Here is a 23,879-nt window from a genome sequence, read left to right as displayed (position 1 = left end):
TCAATGCCTGTTAAGTGTAGAAGAAATGTGTAAAATGTTAGTCATAGAGATATAAATATTAAATATGATAGCCCACTCAAATAAAAACAGCAATTTGCGAACAATCCTAAGTTCAAAATCCTTCACCTCTCATTTTTAAAAACGTTTAAGAATAAAAAAACAAGAAAACATACAAGACAATTCCCCAAGATATGAACATTTACAGTATGTCCTAAGACGTCCTTCATTTTCAACTCAAATCAAACAGATTCAGCAGTTTCAATTTAACTTCAAGGTCAGTTCAGAGAAAACAAAAAGGGTTAGGTGGAAGTTAGCAATAAGATAAAGGCAACATAGCTAAGATAAAGAAATTACAAGCACAGTTACTGAAAGTCTTGCAAGCCACTGCTTGGTATGTGGTGGCTATAGACCACTGAAAAAACCCAAGTTTTATAAAAAACCCAACAGTATAAACAGACAAGAGTAATTTCTTATTTTGCTACAGCTAGAACTAAAGGTTTCTTTCAAATTTGAGTTGTAGTTCATAAGCACTGCATGACACTTGTACCAGTAATGAAACCTGCAATAAAGATTCTAGTCAAGTGAAGTCCACTGCCATTTGGAGTAGGGCTCCTAACAGATGCCTAATATGAGGAAAATGAGTTCTACTTCTTCTAAACCAGATATGAATATCATCTACTCCTGCAGATCATCTCCTAAAGTCAGTCTGTTTGATAATTTGCATAATCTCTAAACAACTGTGTTCTAGGCATTTCAACATCCCATCCTCCAGGGTGCTGTTAGGACAGGGACGGCACTCTAAGCAACGCTGGAGTAACCGAATAACTGTTAAAAGCACTATTTTCTAAATTATCACCTAAAACCTACTTTCAAATGTAAACACACACAAATACACATGCATCTAAGAATTCTACCATTCTTTTCTATTTTGGGTTTAAAACTATAAATACCAGACATGGCCTAGAAAACAGGAAACAAGGTTCAGCAGGAAATTTCTTTTCTTGAATTTTTACAGTGATTCCATGGCAGTTTAAAATATTTTCTTTGAAAACTACTCAAAAACATGAGAAATATCTCCTCCTGTCTTGCAGAAGGGCAAAATTTCTACCAGACACTACACTGATAACTTGAGCACACTTTGCATTTCCCTGGTTGGGGGCTGAGGCTTCCCTTTGTGACTTACTTATCCTGCTGAACTGATGTGTTTCCCTGAGAAACAGTAAGACGACTAAAAACATTCATTTCATTACGGGGCCGGCTTGGTGGGGAAGTAGGAGGTGACAGACTAGCCTCTGGGGCTCCAGAATCTGAGCTACAAAAAAAAAAGAACATCTTCTTTAAGAGGTTATGAATGGTTAGAGAAGTTAAATGCAACATGCCTCAAACGTTAGATGCTCTTTTCTTAAGCAAATAAATAAAACTATAATACTAGCTACAGATATTTCCCAAAGAAGGCAATAAGCTTAAGACTGCAGAGTGCAAGGTGGCACAATGTTCAAAGTTCAAATGCTAAAAGTGAAAGCTCCAGGCAGAAAACATACAATATGTAAAATGAAGAAATTCTTATAAAGCTGCAGAGTCTTAGAGAAATTGATGACTTCAATTAAAAAAAAAAAAAATTATTTGCAAATGCTCCAAAGGACATTTTCTCAGGGCTCTGCTCCTGAGTTATTTTGTACAGAAAAGCAATCTGGGAATAAAACAAACAACCACACCACACACATGGTGAGCAATGAGTGCCAACACTGCCAACAATAAAACCTGTCCTAGATTTAAAGAAATAGAAAAATACAGATTATTTTTCAAGAAAATTCAAGGTTTAAAATACATCAGAGTAAATAAATTTGAAAGAATCTTACAGTTTTTGTTCTTTTGTCTTTGGCTTTTCCATTGTTTTCTCATAGGCTTTTCTCTTTGCTAAAGGTGAAGGCTCAGGTATTTTCTTCTCTGGTAGAGATGCCTGTCTGGAACTAAAGCAAGAGCAGTTGTTATCTTACTTTGAGGCCCTTTCACACAACTTGCTTTTCTTACATTACCTGTCATTCTCCCAGTAAGATTTCAAATCTTTGACCATGCTTAATTATTGCCTTTCTTGAATTTAAGGATTATAAACTTGTTCTCACATTTCAATATAAAAATATACCAAGTTTATTAACTTTCACAGTTGATCAACATATAGAGTCAGATACTGAATATACAAAGGAGATTTACTAACTCAAAAGAGAAGGACTAAAAGAAATACAGTGGAACATGCATCTCAAATTATGGTCATGGAAATTCTAAATTTCAGATTCCACATTTTCGTCTACAATAGACCATTTAGAGACAGGAAGAACAGAGAAATCAGATTGATTCTTATACATGAATGAAACTTTCCATTAATATGTTCGTGTTTCAATATAAGATTCAAAATTATGAAGAAAATGTACTTCCCATTGGCAACCTGACTATAATAACGCTGCTTTTCTTTGTCCCCCATTTTCCTTCTCCCTTGCTTTCCATCCCTCCTTTGCCTCTCTAGTTCTTACTCTGAAATAATTCCAGTTCACAGTCTCTGTGGTCTTTCTCCCAACCTTTTATTCCCTGATTAAAATTAACAAAAATATCAGGAGGGCAATATTAAAGCTGACACTCAAATGTCATCATTTCACCACAGTAAGCCAAAAAAAAAAAAAAGACAGACATCTGAATGGTTTCCATTCTTCTGAACTCCTATTTCTCAGTGGCTGAACAATCACAAAAGCAGTATTTGCCTTGGTTTATCCTAGTTTTGTGTGTTTAGAGTTTTTTCTATGAATATGAGGACCAGAAACACTCACTAAAAGAGACAAAGCAGATTCTGGAAGTGCTTTTGTTCCATAGAACTTCATTAAGCAGATAAAGTTCAGCTGGCAAGCCACATGCCTGACATAGTTGCTACCATCCTGTCTCAGAGCTCTACAGGTTCTGGATATGTACAGCTGCAACTTCTCTGCATGAGAAAAGCTGTATCAGTTTCCCTTGAGAGGAAATCTGTGCTATATAAAATCCACCTGGGGACTGAAATACAGAATAATATCCTTTACCAAGGAAAGCACAACAAAGAACAGCTACTTAAGTAGATGAAACTGCCTCCAGTGATCACAAACCCTAACTGGAATGTGAAGGACCTGTAGGACCTAGTGCCAAGAACTGCATGCCAACCCTAGAACTTCCCAGGGGTCTTCAAGTGACAGAAAAAGGAGGATAAGTGATAACCTGTCTGGTTTTGCACAAAAACCTAGCAGTTAAGTTACTAAAAAGGGGAGAAGGTGGGTTTAACTCTTCTCACGGCTGGAGAAGGGTATGCCTCTAGGCATACTCTTCAAAGGACATAAAAAAAAGGTGGAACAGGACACACTCCCTTCCTCTCTTTATGCTGGACCAGAATGCATTTGGGAATGCAAAAATCCTGAGGTAACAAGGCAAATCCTATGAATCAGGATGATCCTAGGTCTTTCAACAAGGATGACAAATGGGTTATAGTGTCTACTGCCAGGGTTGCCTATGTGTCCACTGTGCAGCTACTAGATTAAATAAACCAAACCAGAAACTGGAACCCAAGCTCCTCTTCCTCACACTGTAATCCTGCATATTCTAACATGCAACCAGCTTTCACTTGCTCACTACCTGCCCCTTGAGTCTTCCATCTTTGACTCCACAGTGGAACATCCTCAGAAGAGGGTATAAAGAGTATGATCATTTTATGAATTCTTTTTGAAAGCCTGGATAGGCAGGTATTATAAAAATTATTATAAAATATAAATATTTTGTAAAATATAAATATTTTCTAAAAAATTATAACAATTATCATTAAAAATTATAAAAATAAAAATTATTCAGCTGTCTTGCTGGAATGGAATTCCTAAGCATAGTTGTAAAGAACAGGTGCTCTGCTCTGCACTGGTGCAGCCTCACCTTGAATATTGTGTGCAGTTTTGGGGACCTCAATATAAGAAAAATATTAAGCTACTAGAAAGTGTCCAAAGGAGGGCAATGACGATGGTGAAGGTCCTTGAGGAGAAGCTGCATGAAGCCTGATAGAGTTCAAGAAGTGTTTGGACAATATATTGTAATATATTTTATTACAAGAGAGATGATAGCACCACAGGTCCATACGGGAAGGCCAGATGGCTCACAAAGACAAGCTTTCTTCAACTATGAGCAGTGACCAAGCAAAACCAGCAATACTGTATAAAGTACACGGACTTCTATTTTTGAAAAACCATCTACATTGCAGTGACAAAGTCACTGCAGACTGACTGTGGGAATTTTGGAGCACTTATATACTAAAACATGATCAATAAAAAATGAAAAAAGGTGAGGCCTACTGCTGATTGAATTGATTTATTGACAGCATCTAACTCCCAAATGTTTGCAGAACACAGTTTTGGGAAAATCCTGTTTTGCCTCATTGCTGGCTCACTCTCATACATGGATACATTCTAGAAAATGGAGTGAGGCAAAAGTTTGTATTACCTGAGTTTTGGATGCCAGGTCATAACACTTGACGTTACAGATGTTGAAGCTTCAAAAGTCTTTACGCATCTCACACTAACTGCTGAAACAAGTGGGTTTTTTCCACCTAACCTCACCCTCAAGAGCATTCTTCCCAAGCACATTCTACTTGTAAAGTGCACTGAAGCCATCAGCAAGGGTTAATAATTGCTGTCAGCAGTGTTTTACTGTTCTTGATTGCCACCTCAAGCACATGCCAGAAATACATAGTAAAAATAATACAAATTGCAAGTGTACATTAGATGGAGATTGCTGTAAAATATGCAAATAGGACAGATGAATATTGAAAGATGCCTAATTTCAGAACCTGTAACATGAAGATAGCTATGGGACACAGATTTCCATATCACTGAATGTGGCAAGCACATTCAATCTATATGAGTTTGTGCAATATAGGAGCTAGTACCTTAAAAAGCCAAGAAAAGGTCTCTAGCAGTGAATGGCTAATAATCAGCAGTGATATTGGTAGATATAAAAAGAACAGCAAGTGAGAAAAAAGAGTGCATGTGAGAGACACCTGCTGGCCCCAAAGTAAAAAGACAAAAATAATATTTTTAGTTCTATTACGAATCAAGTGATATTTGCAATTAGATTGTTCTGCAGGTAAGTGCAACCTGCAAACAGAAAGGATTTTTGAGGATTCATAATATTGACTATGTTTCTTTCAACTGTTCACTTGCATACACTATTGCTGCATGGACTTCTTCATTTTAAGCATAGTCCATACAAGACAATTCACAGAAAGGTTTTTCCTAATAGTTAGGACCATATAGAAATACTATGTTATATAAGTGTTTGGGTTGGGGTTTGGGGTGTGGGGTTTTGGTTTTTTTTAATCTCTCTTCTGTTTTAAGCAGATTATCCTACCTCTCTAGAATGTGCATTTCCCATAGCACTAATACAGTAAAGTATTCAAGGTATTAGATGGGGTTTTCCCCCTATGTAGAACAAGGTTACAGTAATTTTACAAAGCAACTTAACAAAACTTACATCTTCAGTAACAACCACAGTACTTACAACACTGTATTTATACCTTCTAGAGTGGTGATGGTAGAAAAGAAACAGCTTAGTCAGTATTATTTAGTAGGCTTCAAGTATATCAACCTCACTTGTAAAGTTAAAATAACAGATTACAAGAAATTGGCAACATGCATTTTTTAAAAGCAAAGGATAATTAGTACAGCATGGCCAAACTTACATGCTGCCTATCTTAGAAGGTAAGCCAGATGGTGGGGGTATAAACTCTCTGTCCCTAGCAGAAGTATCATTTGTGTCAGCAGTCATCCCGCTTTCTTGGGTTTCTGCAACTGATGCAAGAGAGCCAGCCGAAGGAGAGTCTGCAGCACTACTGTCAGAGACTAAATCACTGTTGGCTGCATACAGCAATTCCATCTGGGTAGTGGTCCTCCGGCGGGCCTGGAGACAAATAAAAACCAAACTGCCACTTAAACATGTGTCAGGAGTGCTATGTTTAAGCTTATCATTAGCTAGCAATTAGCATCCCCCTCAATAACTTGGCAACTGCCTTTGGAAACTAAATTTAGAAGCTCACCTCTACTCTTGGGCAATGATTTCAGAGGAGGCAAGTCAAATTCAATGGCATAAAACACTGATTTGCCTGTACATGTTAGGTGTGATTATACCGTGAAATTAATATCTACTCCTCGGGGAAAGGCCAGTGGGGAAGACAAAGATCCAGTCTGAACAGAGCCATTACAAAAATGACATGTTTATTTTGTGACATTTTCAGACAAAACTCACTCAGTTTAACTGCCCAAATAGCTTCACACCAATGAATGCTACCAATAATGCAACAGCCAACATAGATATTTTCCTCCAAAGCCAACTGCAGTTAGAAAAGTGGAGGCTAAGCTTCTATTTACTTTGCAAACTTGGCTTATGCTCCTGTGAGCACAGAAGCAAAACTGCAATCAGTGCACATTTCCAGTTCCCACTACCGTTAATATTAAACTGCAGCCAGCCTAGAGATATTCCTCCAATGTCAACTGTAATTAAGAGCCTGGAGGTCAAACTTTTATTTGTTTCATAAACAAGCAAATTGCAAACAATAAGCATGTTCACAGTTCCCACTGGCATTGACATTGAACTGTGGTCTAAGTAATACTAATCTGCAAAACTACACCAGTTTGGAGTGCACATACATAACTGGAAGACTACATCTCTTTCTGAAATTCTAAAAATTTAGCCCAAAAATATTGAAAAAGTTATTTTTAACATTGCTTCTCAGAGAGGAGTGTCACACAAAATCATATTGCACACAAATCAAATGAAGAATACATCAGTTCAACTTTTGCATCTCTTCGCTCTTGCTTTGCCCTAAAGACATTAGGAACATTGTCCAGAAGGTAATTATGAATTATTATAGAACCACAGAACCACTTAGAAGTCATTTAGATGAATTATTATCATCATTGTACATCCTACCTTGCTTTTGGGTTTGACTTCACCACAAAGCTTCAAAAGATCTGAAGATAATGAACTAAAAGAAAAAAATTGCATCACATTTAGAAAGGAGCCATATTTTTGCTGAATGTGTATTCTTATTCTTCTTTCTTTCTTTCTTTTTACTGAAATTGTGGGCAAAGTATAATGAAAACATGTCAGAGGTATTTTCTAACAGATGCGCAATGCATTACAAAAGAAGAAATTACAGTAATTTTTCTAGAATAAGATCCAGTTACCTGATAACAAAGATTCGCTCACCTTCCTTCTGTCCCAGGACTATGCAATGGGGCATCCTCATCAGTACTATCTTCCAAATTTTCTGGAAAATTTCCAAAAGAATAACGTTAATGTGTCCATCTACGTCAGGAGGTGAAGGCTGTAAGTGTTATACAAAACAGCTCAGACTATGTTGAATGTAGATGAATGGAGTACAAGAGACAGGGATTTTCAAAATATCTTGGCTATTTTCTATTCAGTCCCCATTGAATTTTCCTGGCATCTAAACTAATTTTTTTCACACAATCTCAATAAATCATACATCTAGGCACACTGTGCCAAATGTGGTCTTCTATCTATTGTAGCAGACAACAGAGATGATAGAAAAACAGAAATTCTAAAAGAAAATCTGTAAGAAAGCATATAAAGCAAATAAAACGAACTACAAAACAAGGACGAGATGAGAGGTAAATCAGTGGACAGTAAGGATGTCTGTTTCTCCTTTTTTTTTTTTAATCTTCTTGCTGCAAGACAGAATCAGCCTGGTTATAATAAAAAAGAAAATTGTATTTTTAACTAGCTAATGAGCTGAGGCTCAGCCTGAGCTTATACAAAGTGCCACCATTTGAGCTGACAAGAAGCAAACATTTTATTAGTATATAAGCATTTATGTTTCAAAAGAGGATGATGCTACCACTTACTACTATAGAACTGCTTCCTTAAAAGGGATTAAATGTAAATGGAAGCTGTTCAGTAGAAATATTCTTGAAGTAAAAATGTGTCACACCTGTCACAAAAGACAAAACCAGCATGCATGTCATACACTAACGCTGTCAAACATATGATTACCACGTCTGCATGCAAACAGTGCAAAACATAAGGCTGAGACGATGAGTCAAGGGCACATGTACAATCGATTCCGGACTGCTGGGAAAGCCAATCCCTTAACTTGCATATTATTCTAATAATACACTTTAAGCACAGTTTAAGGACATTGCTTGCAGAAGTGTGTTACGTATGTCCCTTATTTTTGAACATACTCCAGAAATTTGAAGGATTAAATAACCTTCCATTACATCTCCTCTTTACTATTAGAGACACTTTTAAGTCTCTACTTCATTTCTGCCAGAAAGCAGATACCATTTACAATGCATAGAACCAGTATATGTGTACCCCATATTAAAACATGTTTGTCCATGTATGTGTTTTAAGTGCAAGTTCATGCTGTGAGGCAAGGGAGGGAAGATACTTTTTTCAGCTGAATTCTGAGAAGGAATGAAGAAAAGAGAAGGAAAATACTGCCTGTTTGTGTATGCTGCATCTAAACATGTTTTCTGAAAAAGTCAAAACCATATATCAATCTAGACCCAACACCAACAATGCACTTCAGAGGTACTCAACTGCTGTATTAATCTTAGTAATGTAACCTTAATTATCAGAAATACAACAATATTATAAAGAAAGCAGGGTCACAGGAATAGCACTCTGGATTTTCTTTTTTTTTTGTTCCATCCTGGATTTGAGTCCAGATTAAACATTTTCAATACACATTATTATCATTATTATTATTATTAGTCTTCTGCAAAAGAGGGGATCTAGAGTACTGCTCCTTCTAGGAAGACAGAAGCAGCATCCATAAAATAAAGGCACTTTAAAAAAATATAGGTTTCTTGTTAGAATGATGTTACTTCATCTCCTTCTCATAAAGAACTTGCAATCTCTTTTTACAGGTAACTAAGGAGAAAGTGTGGAATGACCACAAAAGATGGGATTTTATTTGTAGGCTCACACTCATGTGACCTGACGTGTTTCTTCAGTTTGTCTGCAATTCAGCACAGGAAGACTGCCAAAGCCCCAAGATAGAAACCAGTCCACAGAATCAACACAAGGTAAGAGCAAGATTCTGCAAGAAGTCCTGAGTGAGAAGAGATGAAAGGAGCAATAAAGTTAGTAAAGGCAGTGCTGCTTGCAAGGAGCAGCAGGGATGACTGCTAGTAAACCAGTAATTGCAGAACAGTGGAGAACTTTTCTGATGATTTGTCCTTATCCTCATGCAGTGGCAACTGGACACTACCAGTACAATGCCATACATCAGCACAGTTCATCCAGAGGAAATGACATTTGACCAGCCCTCTTAAGATCTGCACATAGATGGTTATGAGTCACATCCATGAATGTCCATATGTCATAGGTGGGAAGGAAAAGCAGCTCCCACAACTCTTCAGGAAGGAGTCACTTCAGCAACACTCAAAAGTCAATGTCATGGTCATTTTAACTCTTCACAGGAGTCGACAGGACAGCGAATGGCAGCTAGTTCAACCACAAACAAGGTAGATGTGCACTGAAAACCCACTCAGGTCAAAATCTGAGTCTGTGATGTACTTTCCTGCAGACTAAACCCTTTCTTAGTTTACACTTGAGTGAAAGTGCACAACTACACTGAGGAATGTTCAAACTTTTTCAAGCCAAGTGTATTCAAATGGCTAAGAACTTTTGAAGGTACCAGATCTGAAAGTAAGCATCAAAACAGCGATTCACAAAACCCCTGGAAGTGCAACTCCTCTCTAGGGATGGGGCTGGCTGCATACTACCAGTGAGATGTCAGTCAGGCATCCTGGTGAAATTGGTCTCGGGATCTGCTGCCACCCACACTTCTACCTGTGTGAACTGTGTCAGGTTAACAGGGAGCCCCTGCAACAGAGTGCCAGCTAATCAGCTGGGAATCCCAGCGTCAAAGCCTCACTACAATGGCATGAACTCCCTGCAGCTCAAAAGGTTGGGTCACTAATGATCTACAGAACTATCGACAGTTGGAATTTCAACTTGGACCAAGGTTAGTATGGCACATTCAGCCATGGTGAAGTTTCCTTCCTATAGTGTTAGAACAATCCTGAGTGGTTTAGATATTTGAAAAGTCTTAGTTCATGCTTGCAAAGTGTTAAAAAGTTTCTTTAATGAGATATACTCTACACAAACTTTGATAATAGAGCTACTGTCCAGAGCTAAAGAAAATACAATGCTGTCTGGAGAAACATTGCTCCAACAGGAGCGAACATGCAGACACACTGAAGGTCTATTCTAAATGCACTATGAGATTACAAACCACTGATGTTCCTGAATAAATAACTGGCTGCATGCAGCAAGATTCCCTGACACAGATCTTCTGGTGTCACCTGACAGGAAGCTAGCAAAGTTCTCACCATCTCTAGATGATAAGCTATACACTTTCAGGTAGTTTTGAGCTTTTGAAATGTTTCAGATGCCTATGCAAACTAGCACAGGACAGCATAATGTGATTAAAAGCAGCATAAGACAATACAAAAGGAATTGAGACTGATACCAGGAATATTTTTTTCAAGTTTCAAACACAGCCAATTTTGTCGAGGGGAGAAAAATAAGCATAATTCCTTTGGGAATAACTTTAAAGCAACAACAACAAAAGACATCTCAAAATCAGTGAAGTCAGTAACTTAATCCCAATTGAAAAAGTGAGATATAATCCTGCATTCTGTATAATATTTACATTACAGAATGAGCTATCTGCATAAGGTTAACAATGACCTGCATGTTAAGAATTGCCTTTTTTTGGTCCTAAAAAGATGAGCAGAATTTGTCACAACTAGAGCAGTAGTATATCATGAAATAGTTTTATGTAGGTTGAACATACTTTAGGTTCATAAGCAGCAAGTTATAAATTTGAAATACAGTTCTGCTTACTGTCTTCACTTCTTATGTGGCAAATCTAACTACCACGAGGGCTACTACCACAAGTGCTAAGGACGGTTTCAGAAAGGAAGAAATGCTCTGTAAGCTCATGATAATGAGTACATTTACAAAATAGTTCATGCAAACTTCACACACACTCACAAATTCTAAGGTGCACCAGTTAGTGAACGTGAATGCATTAGTAACTCATGCAGCTGTACAGTACACAGAAAGCTAAACATACTTACCTAATGGTATGCTATCTAGGTCTGTGTAAATACAGCAACAAGGAAAAAAAAGCAACATTCCAATCAAAACATATCCATTTATAAAAAGAAATAAAACAAAAGTACCCAAATGTATTCTAAACTTCTCTTAGTATCATCTCATGAGAAGTAGAATAGATGCCGTAACAGATATAAAATGCTATGTTCAAAATCACTAGCATATGATGACTGAATAGCATTGAATATTTAGAATTTCACATTCACATGTTAAAACAATTCCATTTTGTAAATGCATTGTCTTCTGTAAAAATAACAAGCAGATCATTTGAATTTTAAAAAATCTCAATAGTAAAAAAACCTTAATTTCCTACATTTCATTGCTGAGAGGGTATACTTAAAAATGTCATCCATGCTCATCAATTGTGAAGTATATGGTGTTATAATACAGCATCTATTCAGAGAGGAAATAGTCTAGAACTCCCAGTACAGCATGCATGAAAGGCAAACATGACATGCAGCTGACTATTCAAAAAAAACAAGATGACAAAACTACCTTGCAAAGCATGACCCAGAAAAGCATCAAGTTCAGGATTTAATTCAGCTTTTTCTTTTAGCATATGAAACAGCAGTTGGTTTTGAGTAGCACTAGTAATTTCTGTCTGCTTAAGGCGTCCCTCAAGAACTTTGATCTGAGCTTCTTTTTGAGCTGCTTGGAGACCCTAGGAGAGAGAGAAAGAAAGAAAGAAAGATGGTAAATGTTTTGTCACAACTCTTTTTTTACAAAATGAGAACTGTCAAAACTTTTTAAAAACTGCAAGCACAAACAATGTGTATATTGCAGCCTTCTTTTAATATCCTAAAGATCAGGCATCAACTAAAGGTCTTTTTCTTTCTTTCTTCTTTTAAAGAGACTCATTAACCATTCAGTTAACTTGTATTCCTCAGACTGCCTTGCAAATATGCATCTAGTTGGATATGACTCCCAAGGGCAATTCAGAGCCTTGGCATTTATTTAAGAGTAGCAAGCATATGAAAAATCCATATTTTCACTTTTGTCAAATAAGTCCTTTCTTTAAAAAAATTATTACCATGATACTCTATGATAAAGAATGAGAGGGGAGTTGGAGGTGGGATGGGGTGGGACCCAGAACTGTAATCTTTCCTACACAATCACTCGATGAACTTTCAGCTTCTGATGAAAGATCTCATGGCCTAACTTATGACAGAATCCATTCTAAGGGAACTTCCCTAGACCCATGGATTAGTGGGAATTTTTCAGCTGTAGAAAACACAGCCAAAGAAATTTACAGAGAATGGTTTCCAAATAGATCTCCAAATTTCAAATTCCAAAAGAAACAGAAGAGAAAAATGAAGGTACAACACATCTCAAAGATTTGTAGGGCAACAGAGGCCTCTGAGTGCTAGCACTTGAGAAACAAGTGTAGCCCTATCAGTTTACATATTACATTCTGATTCAACTAAAACTGCATATCAATAGACACATTTTGCATATGAAAACAAACAACAGAATAGACAGCAGGCATGACCAATTTTGCAAAAAAAAACAAACACAGAACTTCAGTATTTCTACATGATACTTATTAAAAAGATGATGGAAACCTTCATATCATGGATCCTTCCATCATAATAAGCAAAAATTGTTAACAGTAAGTCAGAGGCACTTTTCTCATATTAACTCTGTTGTAAGATCCATTCAAACCCATCCAAGGGCTGAAAAAATATCAAAAGACTGAAATTTCCCGAAGCCAATGTGATTGTGGCAGTTTTTTTATCTTTTTTCTCCACAAACTTTTGTGATTACCTGCATAGTGATGAATCAAGAATGCAAAAAAAGAACAGAGAATTGGTCAGTGGGACTGATCAAAGATCATTTCAATACCCTTGAAATATTTCATTTGATTCAATGACACTGAGTACTGTTCTCCAGACAAAAACAAAAGCAGCAGCAAGAGAATATGATACATGTGTGCACAGGGCTATAAGCTGCCAAACACTCATTTTGAAAATATTACTCCCCAAGGTTTTCAGAAAAAGTCCCTATTGCTCTACTCAAAAGAGTCTGAGTAAAGTATGCCATGCATCAATATATAACTTAAGTTTTTAAAGCTTCATATTTTTACAAAAGCACCTGAGCCAGTCTTTTAAAAAGAGATCCTGAGCATTCTTTAGAAGTTTGTTTAAAAACACAGAAAGTGATTTATTTGATTACAAAAAGCTAGTGCTCTTATAGGAACAATACGTGATAACGAGTACAGTGAAGTTGGCTCTACTGCAGATTGAAAATCAGGCAACAAGTTGAAGGGGATGATAGATCTCAAGGGCCTTCACACTGACAACCAGCATGACTCAGTAGTGTTGACCAGCTTTGCTTTATTTAATGCATATTGGTCAGTCTTTATGTTGGCACAACTCTGCTCCTGGCACATTCCACAGTCCTGGCACAGGGGACTTAACACATTACCTTATTGATACCCATCGTGAGGAAGTGATCAAGCAAATATCGAGCTTCTGTCAAAGTACAAGCATTAATCACTGCTGTTACATCCAAGGTCTCTCCTTCTTCCTGTGGGTCAACGATAAAAACAGTCAGATTGTGAAAAAGTCCCAAGAATTATATTGATGCCAGCAGACTAGAAAGCATCAGATTTTGACATTTAAATGCTTTGCAATCTTAACTTGCATTACACTATTGACACTAGAACTCAGATATGAAAATTCAGTTATATAAACAGTCTTATTTTAAACTTCACACGAAAGCTTTCACCAATTTTCACTTCCTGGTTCAGTAATTACACAGACAAACCAAAAATAATTTTTAAGTGAGAACATTTTCAAGGCTAACACAGTTGTGTTTCTTATCCCCATTTTACCATTTTTGCATTAATTCTTGACTTACTTTTGCTTCCTCCATTTGCATAATATTTGCTTGGCAGTCAGAAATGCTGTCATTAATGTAGTCTATATTCGCAGTTACTGATTCCATCTCTTCATTTATGTTTTGGACATTTCTATCTGCTTCACTGCCACCATCTTTGATGAGTTTCTCCCTTTTCTTTGAGAGCTTTTCTCTTCTTTTTGTAAGTTCTTCACGTTGCTATTTTTCCGAAAGACATAATATAACATAAAAAGGAATTAGTAAGACCTTAGGGTATTTAAGTGCCTTTTTGTTTTGTTTTCATTATCACATATCATGAATTCTATGGGAAGAAGTTACACAGGTGAATATAGTAATGTATTTGCAGATGATCACATTAATGTGCTTTTTATTTCTTACTAGGCACAGCAATCCCATGGTTCAAATGCTTACTGGAGTCAAGAGTGTCTTCACTGCAATGGATTCCATGCCACTTTGCCAATGCCACCACAACAATTCATTTACAGCAGGCATGCTTGCACTGCTCTCTATTTAATATAGTGGTACAGCCAACAGTGCACAGTAGATTACCCACCGTAAGTAACCTGTTCATATCTGCCTCCATATTGGAAATAGTCATCCTCTGCATAATAATATCAGTCACTCTGCGTTCAAGTAACTGCCACTTCATCCTGGCTGCCTTTGAGGAGTAAACTCTGCTTGTCACTGCTTTCCGCTGATATTTCTTTCTGTGATAAATTCAAGAGAAACATACAGTTAAGTCTAAAGTAGTCCAGTTATAAATTTGAATATGGAAATGATCAGGCCAGAGTACTTTTCCCAGACAACTTTAAAATTTCACAGAGAATTTCTTGCAGTTTTTCATTGCACCAGACAGCTACCTCCATCCAGCCCTGAACTGTATTGCACCTTAATATGTTGCACTTGAAAAACAGGTATCATACACCACAGCATCTTTTATGACACACTGTTGAATTCAAATGCCACCTAGGAGTTATTCCCTACTTAAAAAGGAGATCTGCGCACAAATAAACCTAATACATTAAAATGCATTTTCCAACAAGTTTCTTTTGTACCTAAGAATGCTGCTGGCATTGGACCACCAAGGGCATTTTTCTTGAGGAGTAGATTAAAAAACCTCAAAATTTCAAAACCCAGTTTATGAGACTTGTCCTTTAATGCCATTTTATATTATTCTACATTGTCTTAAACCCAGAAAAGTAACATTGCTTTTGATAAAGCTAGAGTGCCCATTTTATGAGCACTACATGACAACAGTTTGACAAATAACAACTGCTGCAACATGTATCATCTAAACATTATCTGCCAGAAAATCCATGCAATTTTCAGTTCTCCTAAGAGAGTACTAAAGAGTTTGAATCCTTACCCTGTTCCATTTGTTGCAGTTACAGATAATGCTTGAACCCTAGCAACAGGAATTCTCATCTTCTGCTGTGCTGCTGTTCTGGAGCCATCGTGCTCGGCTGCTAAGCTGGAACTTGCTTCTTGCATTGAATGCTCGGGCAGACTCAGCTTTCGACTTACTTTCCCTGCCACTTTATCAGACAGAGGCCTTACTTGTCGACGAAGGGCCGTGACCTGAAACAGAGTGCAAAGGCATGGTTAACTCTTTCCAGAACTGTGTTCTAAGTTACAGCAATACAATAGCATTCTGTTTTCAAAGATTAATTGCTGTTTTACCACAATACCTCTTCAGTTTTGCGACGTAAGATCACTTCTTGATTTCTTTTCTGAGCTTCCAGAAGCTTGAGTTGATGCTGTGAAAAAATACAAGCAGCACATGATATTTTTCCATTATCTGCCACAAGGGTTGTATTGTATTAAAAACAGACATTTACACACGAATGCAAATCTGCAAAAGTGCTGTGACACGAAGCGGTCAAGTTACAATTGCTTCTTGTTCTTTCTAGTGAGAATGAAAGTTAGTGCTTCACTGTATCAGTTCTCTATCAGAAGAATACTTACATGCAAGCAAGGTGGTAGGAAGAATTTTGTGAAGACTCACTAATAAAATAACATTGATATACATATACAATAAGCACAACAGAAAATAGAAGGTTTATCACCTGAAGCTAGAAACTGAGTTATCATAGAAGTCAGAGCAAATTTTGTGCATTTTGGCTGGTGAAAATATACAGGCATATGCCTGCCTCAGTGTGTGTACACAGGGCGTGTGCCTGCAAACAGACGCACATCATAATGACAGATGCTTGTTCGAAGCGAAAGTTCTTTATCTGTCAAATCACCTCTCGTTTGCGTTGCTCCTTCTTAAGCTGTGCAATCTCTCTGTTTCTTCTAGATTCAGTCATTCTTGCTTTTTCCTGCTCTTCTTTCATTTGTTTCATCAAGCGAACCTGTAAAGAGGTCATCACTTAGAAAAGCTGTTCACACTGAAGTGCTGCTTCCTGCTCCCACTCATACAGAGTTTCTTCTTCAAATTGTCATTTTCCAGTATATTACATACTTTTAGCAATTTACCTCCTCCATCTAATGTGCCTTTTTCACTCAGTGCTGAATAACAGCTAATAAGCTGTGCAAGCTTCTGCATTTTTGATACCGTAATTTCTGTTCATTAAACCTAAAAGCTACCCCTCTCCTCCAAGAATAGCCTAGTCCTCATAACTTTTCTATTTTCAGACTTTCGAGCAGCTAACAGTTATCTGGGAGATGGGTACACAGGAGATTTCAACCCAATTTTCAGTAAACACTCATTGTACACTTCAATTTACTAATATATACCTTCGTTTTCTTCATCTCTGTCACCTCCTGCTGCAGTTTCTTGAGTTGCTTTTCATATTGAGACTGATTTTTAAGCAATCGTGCATGTTCCTTTTGTGCTGTTTGAAGCCTCTGCAGTTCTTTATTCATGGCTTGGAGTTTCTTTTCATATTCTGACTTGATTTTTTTTGCCTTTTCTTCTGAATAGGTCTCTACAGAACCTAGAACAAAATGGAATTCTTAATCTGCTTTTGTTCAGGATATCTTCACTTTGCCAGCCACAGCAGATGACTGTTTCCTCTGCTTTAGCATTATCAGCAATACCTTAAAAAAACCCTAATTTGTCTCTAGTTCCTTTCTCCTTCTCATTGTGTTGAACTTTCCACCTTGTATGCATTCTGGGATAAGAGATCAAGTATTAACACTTTCCTCTGATTTCTTTGCATTAGACAACAAATCTGAGCACCTGAAGACACAAATACACATCCTTGTTCACACATGTGTACAAGGGTATAACTACAGTCCTAAATGCCATCAAGCCAAGTATTCCTTTTCCGACACTGATCAAAAGGGAAAGTTGAAGGAGTAAGGGAACAGCAAAAGCTTATAAAGTATATAACTATAAAGCACATATAGTATATTTTAAAAAAGAAAAACAAAGTACTTTCCTCAGTACTCTACCAAAGTTCAGGTTTTTTGTGTCTTAGGACTCCTGAGTCACAGATGGTTTTTCATCTCAATACTATTATATATTCAAAAGGTTTGGGCAGTAGAACATCTCTGAAAGATCACTCTTCCTTGTTTTTATGCATATAAAAAGAGAGTGGGGAGTAGAAAGCAGGAAAATACCTTTCATTCAGGAACTATCTCAAGGATGACATTAAAATGAGAGCTCCTAGAAAACTAAAAATACCTATTCAACCAAATCAAATACCTGTCAGTAGCAGTATATTTCTAAAATTTTTTTCTCAAATTCTGGTAGAAACTAGAATAAGTAAAGAATGATACACTGGCATTATGGATATAAACCTATTTCTATTTTCTGCAATTTCTCATCACATTTGAAAAAGAAAACGAAGGAAGTAGCAAACAGTTCAACTTGAATAGCTTACACAAGATCAATTATTTTGTGCTTCTTACCAAGGTTTTGAAGAACCTGATCTCTTTCAAGCTGAGTGTCTCGAATTTTATGTTGTAGCATCATTAGTTTCTCTTCATACTGTTTTTTCAGTGTCTGCAATCTTCGCTGGCTGTTTTCTAGCTCATCTATCAGTTTCTGCTTAATGGCTATTTCACAGGTGATATTTGCCAAGTCAGCTTGATAATTTTCTGAAATAAAAAGACTTCTGTTAAGGTAACAGCAAGAATCACATGAATATAGATACTCCTTGCAATCTCAGAGTCATTTGCTGCCATGTAAATTGTGCATAGAAGAATTCTACACAAATTACAATGCAGCAAGCAAAACTCCTATTTGCAATTCTTGTTAAAGTCTCTTTCTTATACACTCTCAATCCTAGAACTGAGAAACAGGTAAGGAAAGATATCTCACACTGGATCACAGTGGCTCTTATGTTGTAATTTAAATCACAATAACAGCAACCTGTCCTTCCCCATACAAAAAGTTGCAAGATTTCAGTCATACCTGGGGCCTGGTGAATAACTGTCATTCCTAAACCCAGCAGGTTATAAAAGGAAAAACTGACTTCTGGCAGACTCCAAAGGGAGACTTTCCTTTCTCTAGATCTTAGAAAGATACAGCCAGGATTCTAAGAAGACAGGAACCATCTCAGTCATGGAAGTGAAATGGTGAAGGGAATGAGAAAAGCAGGAGGAAAAAGTAAGGAAAAAGGACTAACCAATATGACAAATTCATAAAAGTTGAATTAATTTCTTTAGCCAATTAGGTCCCTTTTTGTTTTAAGATTATGTGCTCTAGAATAAAGATATCAGTTAAGGATCATTCTTTTTCAGGTTCCCAATAATGGTTTATGTGACAAGAAGAAACCAACATTGGTTTGCCCATTTGCCCTGATTCACATGAGAGAATTGCTGATGATTCTGTTTCTGACTCTTGCTACACAAAAATGAGGAAGGCTGATGGACTTTTAGCCTTTCAAATAAAATTCTACCATTTCCAAATAAGCTGATAGGAGCTATCCCCTTGGTGATTAGTTCTGAGACATAAAAATAATCCAGTACTTAAACCTTACACTTTGGATATTTTAACCAAGGAAGAAATATGTTATCAAACACCTGATGTCCTCTGGTCAGTTTTAAAGCCAGTAACAGGGACACTTCATCAGCTATCTATTATGTGTTTTATCACATAACCAAAAAAATTATTCAATGGACAAAAAATTCACAGAGAATTATGGGCAGTTGGTTGACAACAGGCTATCTTGCCTACTAAAACCTGAGGTATGGCAGATATTATTTGTAAAATTCTACAGAATATTTCACTGACATCACCTTTTTCATCAGAGTCAGTATCTGATTCATCTGAACTTTCAACAACTTCCATGTCATCTTCATCCTCATCATCTTCCTCTTCTTCATCCTCGTGATCACTTACTTCCTGAATTTCCTCCTAAAAAACATACAAAGATGTTGAAGCACACCCAAGCCTTTTCCATTTCCCAATCCCTTGTGACTATCACTGCGAAGCCGCGGTTATTCACCTGATCCATTCCAAATTTCCTTTCTATAATCTTGTAAATCTTTAAACAGACAATAAACAAATAAACCAAACACTTCTAAGTACTTACTGCCTCCAATTCATTATTCTCTCTCTCCGAAGTGCCTTTTTCATCTCTCTTCTCCTGCTCATTATCTGTGTTATCCTCTTTAACACTAGTGGAAGAGGCAGACACAAAATATTCACAAACTGAAATGACATGTGCTTCCCATCCCCCAACCAATGTTTTAATTCCAAATAAAGATGAAAACAAAAGTGTAGTTAGAAAAAGATACAGGTGTTGGGCATGGGTAAAATACAACTTCCAAACTTCTGCAGATAATAAAATAATGCCTAATTACTCTTAATCTTGGCTTGCAAAGTAATAGCAATGATTTGCACATTGTTCAGCATACTGCACAACTGGGACAATTGTAATACCCATCTCCATATACTACAGCAGCACTCATTTTGCATGGAAGTTGCAGTGTACCCAGAGTAGCTTTTAGAAAACAAAGAAAGAACATTGTGTGCAAGTACAACATACATTACGGGTATTACTACCCTCTCAAGCTATAACAGAGCCTACTGTGCTTAGAATAGTCTGAAAATGTACGTATAAACCTTAAATAATATCCTAATTTATCATTCTGAAACTAACTACTCTTTTGATCAGAGTTATCTACTTGGACATCAAGGGAATGCTCAAAATAGGCATTGATGCAACAAAAAGGGTTTACAGCAGGGTTTTTTTTTTTGGTTTCGTTTTAAAGGTTTGGTGTATTAGCCATTACGGCAAGTTTTAACATTTTTAAGTGCACATGTAAGACATCACATGCAAATACAAAACAAAAAAACCAATGTCACTTTGCAAATTATCACAGACCAGATATCAGTCACTCTAGAGATACATGTGCACAACCCAAATCTCCAGTGGATGGGAAATCATGACAGAATAAGGCTACACGCATAGGGGGTAATAATGAAAAAATGTGGTTAGGATTGCATAATGTGGAATCCACCTCAACTAACTTCAGTTGCATAAAATTTTGGCAAGTCACATGCTGTCACTGATCAGGCACTGTAACTAGAAATGCACATCTTCCTCCACTGACACCAAAAGGAGCTCAGACTCGAGATCTAACTCTTGGACAAATCCAATACTCAGTGCAGTGAGAAGAAATATTCAGTACATTTGAGACACTACAATTTGTCAAGTGACACTTTTAAAACCACCCTTAAAACAGCTCAAATTTCAGAAGTGCCAGTTGAGTAACATAGTTCTTTTGTGCACCTATGATTTTTTTGTTATAATACTTTTTTAACCTGTTCAGTGCTAACTGGTTCCTTCAGCCCCACTTATTACAGTGATGAGCTGCACAAGGCAGAAAATTTTTGCTTGGACCCCAGAAGGCTGGGAATGCTGGAATTAAAAAGCCTAACCAGATTTGTACACAAAAAAATGCCAAATGGGAAACACTGAGCCAGACAATCTCATTTCCATAGATTCTCATCTCCCTCAGCAAAGAACATGTTATGTTTTATGTCGGTTGTTAAGACTAAGTAATGATGGATCTTAGCTGCAATCCTCATGCAGATTGAGGCAAATTCACAGTTTCCCTTCCACCTGCAGATAGCACAGAGCTCATCACTGCAGAGAATGTGTTCTGCCTAAGAAAGGGGAGAGACAAAAGGAAGTAGAGCCAGAAGCTCTCCCAGGCAGAACTGTATTGCTTAATGTGTGTAATACTAATCTGTGGATTCACATTGTCTGCATGAATTTTGGATCAAAGAAGACAGCAGAAAAATAAAAACTCCCTTACTTTCACTTTTAATCACAGTATATTTCTCTTTTTAGAGTCTTCAATTTAACTGCTTTCTATGATTTACTACTTTATCTACTGGTTTGGTTGAAACTGAATGAAAGGAATGATCGAGGCTTCAGTCACATGCTTTCAGAAACAAAAGAAGCAGACAACTGAGCTGTGAAGGTCCAAGACATTCTTGATCTCACATGCCAAAATTATTATTATTGTCATATACTGCCTGCTAGACATTTCATACTGTATGCGCTACTGCACCTTCCTCTTGCCTTTCATTCCATACAGGCCGTGCAAGAAAAGAGATTTACTTAATTCTACAGGAATTCCCAAAGGCACCACCTCCCCACAAAAGCTTGTTCAACGCTGCAATCCCAGAGTCAACCTCAATTCCACAACAGAGATTTCTTCCAGTTAGAACACTTGTTGAAAGTGAAAACACAAGAAAGAATTTTGAAAACCCAAATTAAAGACTCCTGAAGTACCTATGAATCTACCCAACTCCTTTTCATGTATGACAACCAGTTAATTGAAATGACAGGTAATTAAAAACCTGGGAAATATTCCAACCTTCTTTCTTCTTGACTGCTTTCCTCAAGTTTCTGTAGCCTTCAAAAGCACGAGGTACAGTATTGGAAGGCCAAGCCAATGAAGGACAAACCAGACAGTGAAAAGCAAAAGTGATAAGAAGGTAAAAAAATGATATATATGAGCTTGTGGAGTTTAAAATGAAATTTTAAAAGATACCATCAAGAGACAACAAGTAGTAAAAAGGCAATATATCTTGCACAGTTGGAAAGTAAACAGAAAACAAAGAAGCATTTGTAGATTAACTAATCCACCACTGTCAACAACTGTAAATTCAAGTTACACTAAGGAAGAAGTTTTAGACAATATATTTCACTTGGAGAATTCTTTCTAATCATGAATTTTAAAAATCTCCTAATTCTAGAAAAAGTTTTCTCCTCTTTTGCCACTTAAAACTGGCAGTTAAAATACTGAAAATTGCAAATACTGCCATTGACTTGAAGTTATAAATTCCCAGGAATATATAAGGAAAAAAAAATACACACTGATTTTATATATGCTGATAACATATTGTAATATAAAGTAGAAATAAGAAAAATTTTGTATTAATATTCTAAATAATATATTCTGAATATAACTCATAAAAAATCTTCAAACTGCATTCATGGTTTTTTGTTTGGGGTTTTGTTGTTTGTTTTTAAATACAAAGTAGAAAACTGCAGTTTGTTTTTCTGGGATTCAAAAAAATACATGCCAATCATTGCTTGTTATTTTTTAATAAATTAACGAAAAACATGCACCAGAAGCAATGAGATGGACAAAAATGTTAGTATTTCTCCCTGTACTTATTCCTCTTGAACGAATGTGGATGCATCAGTAAAGAAATGTCTGGATGACTTATGTAAGCAGAGAGGTGGTTTAAAATTCATCAACTACTGAAATTCCTCATGTTCCCATTACGAGAAAGTTTTGAGCAAGAGCTTTTGCTTCCTTTCCACCTTATAATGCCTCTCATCTTCCTTCCGTATCAGCTTGGAGCTAACACTCTGAACCCCATGTAATTTTATCACTCATGTAGCTTAATAAAGGTTGGGGAAGTCAAAAGACAACAGTCAGAGATGGTTACCAAGTATGTAAGGCTGACTAACAACTGAAAGGAATGTGGAAGGTTTGCTCTGGGTCTTCTGGTGAGTAGGTCACAGTGTGGGACACTCCAGTCAAGCATGTCAATTTTTCAGTAGCCAAAACATTACTGCCATGTAAACTGTTTCTGTTAAACTTTATGACAGATGCTTATTAAAGGCTACAGATATAGAGCAGTACATGCCTGCTGCTCATTCAGAAACTGGCTCTTAGATCTTCAGGCTACTTCACAACAATTTAGATAAGTTGCATGTATTTAAAATTATGCACCTTTTACTGTACTGATCTATAACCAGGAAACAAAAGATCAAGAAAGGTAGCAGATGGGGCAGAACTAGTAGCTAGGCTTACCAATCCCATTTTAATAGAAAAATGCTAGTTAGACAACTTCCAAAGAACAGCAACCCTAAAAAGAAATAGTACAGTAAAAGCAACTAAATGCCTGTAGAAGACAGAAGTAGAGCAAAGAATCCCTACCAAACTTCAGGGTAAATTGTGTCTGTGCAATACATTAACAAACTCAATGCCGATTCCTGAAATTTCAATAGAATAAAAATTCACAGTTATAAAACCTGAACACAGACACCGTATTTCACTAATTAGATAGAGGCACTCAGAAGTAACAAGCGTGACAACATATAATGCCTCAAATTCTAATATTTCTTAGCATCTAAGGAATTTTTCTCTCAACATATGCACCTCAGAAATTTATAATTATTTATTGCAAAGCAGTCTGCAGATAGGCCAGTATATAGATTCAAACCTCACCAGCACTTTGAAGATTATGATCCTATTCTACAGAATGCAAGACCCACTTTAAGACAGAGACTGGACCATCAAGAGATCTCTTCAAACTTAAATTTTTCTATGGTTCTCTAATTCTATACTGGTAGGATAGAAAACTGATAGCAAAAATAGTTTATGGT

The 23,879-nt window shown here is 36.7% G+C and overlaps 1 protein-coding gene across 10 annotated transcripts in view; it reads right to left on the bottom strand.

Moving 5' to 3' along the window:
• KIF21A (kinesin family member 21A) overlaps positions 1-23,879 on the bottom strand; it is an 87,905-nt gene that overhangs the window by 13,652 nt on the left and 50,374 nt on the right. For 3 of the 10 annotated variants that reach the window (XM_051805221.1, XM_051805220.1, XM_051805223.1), the window contains exons 12-29: positions 21,853-21,891; positions 19,554-19,638; positions 19,258-19,375; positions 17,926-18,114; positions 16,807-17,006; positions 16,314-16,421; positions 15,756-15,824; positions 15,434-15,645; positions 14,621-14,774; positions 14,068-14,265; positions 13,633-13,734; positions 11,704-11,869; positions 11,172-11,192; positions 7,261-7,321; positions 6,982-7,036; positions 5,735-5,952; positions 1,860-1,970; positions 1,184-1,312 (exon numbers count right to left, since the gene is read on the bottom strand). In XM_051805221.1, the coding sequence (XP_051661181.1) occupies positions 1,184-1,312; positions 1,860-1,970; positions 5,735-5,952; positions 6,982-7,036; positions 7,261-7,321; positions 11,172-11,192; positions 11,704-11,869; positions 13,633-13,734; positions 14,068-14,265; positions 14,621-14,774; positions 15,434-15,645; positions 15,756-15,824; positions 16,314-16,421; positions 16,807-17,006; positions 17,926-18,114; positions 19,258-19,375; positions 19,554-19,638; positions 21,853-21,891 (2,235 nt within the window). The remainder of the gene's footprint in view (positions 1-1,183; positions 1,313-1,859; positions 1,971-5,734; positions 5,953-6,981; positions 7,037-7,260; positions 7,322-11,171; positions 11,193-11,703; positions 11,870-13,632; positions 13,735-14,067; positions 14,266-14,620; positions 14,775-15,433; positions 15,646-15,755; positions 15,825-16,313; positions 16,422-16,806; positions 17,007-17,925; positions 18,115-19,257; positions 19,376-19,553; positions 19,639-21,852; positions 21,892-23,879) is intronic. The other 7 variants (XM_051805227.1, XM_051805228.1, XM_051805224.1 and 4 more) reach the window with 4 other exon arrangements.

Source organism: Manacus candei, unplaced genomic scaffold (genome assembly GCF_025592945.1).
Source record: "Manacus candei isolate 608988 ecotype Guabito, Panama unplaced genomic scaffold, ASM2559294v1 h1tg000063l, whole genome shotgun sequence".
Taxonomy (NCBI): Eukaryota; Metazoa; Chordata; class Aves; order Passeriformes; family Pipridae; genus Manacus; species Manacus candei.
This window is presented reverse-complemented; position numbering and strand designations above follow the sequence as displayed.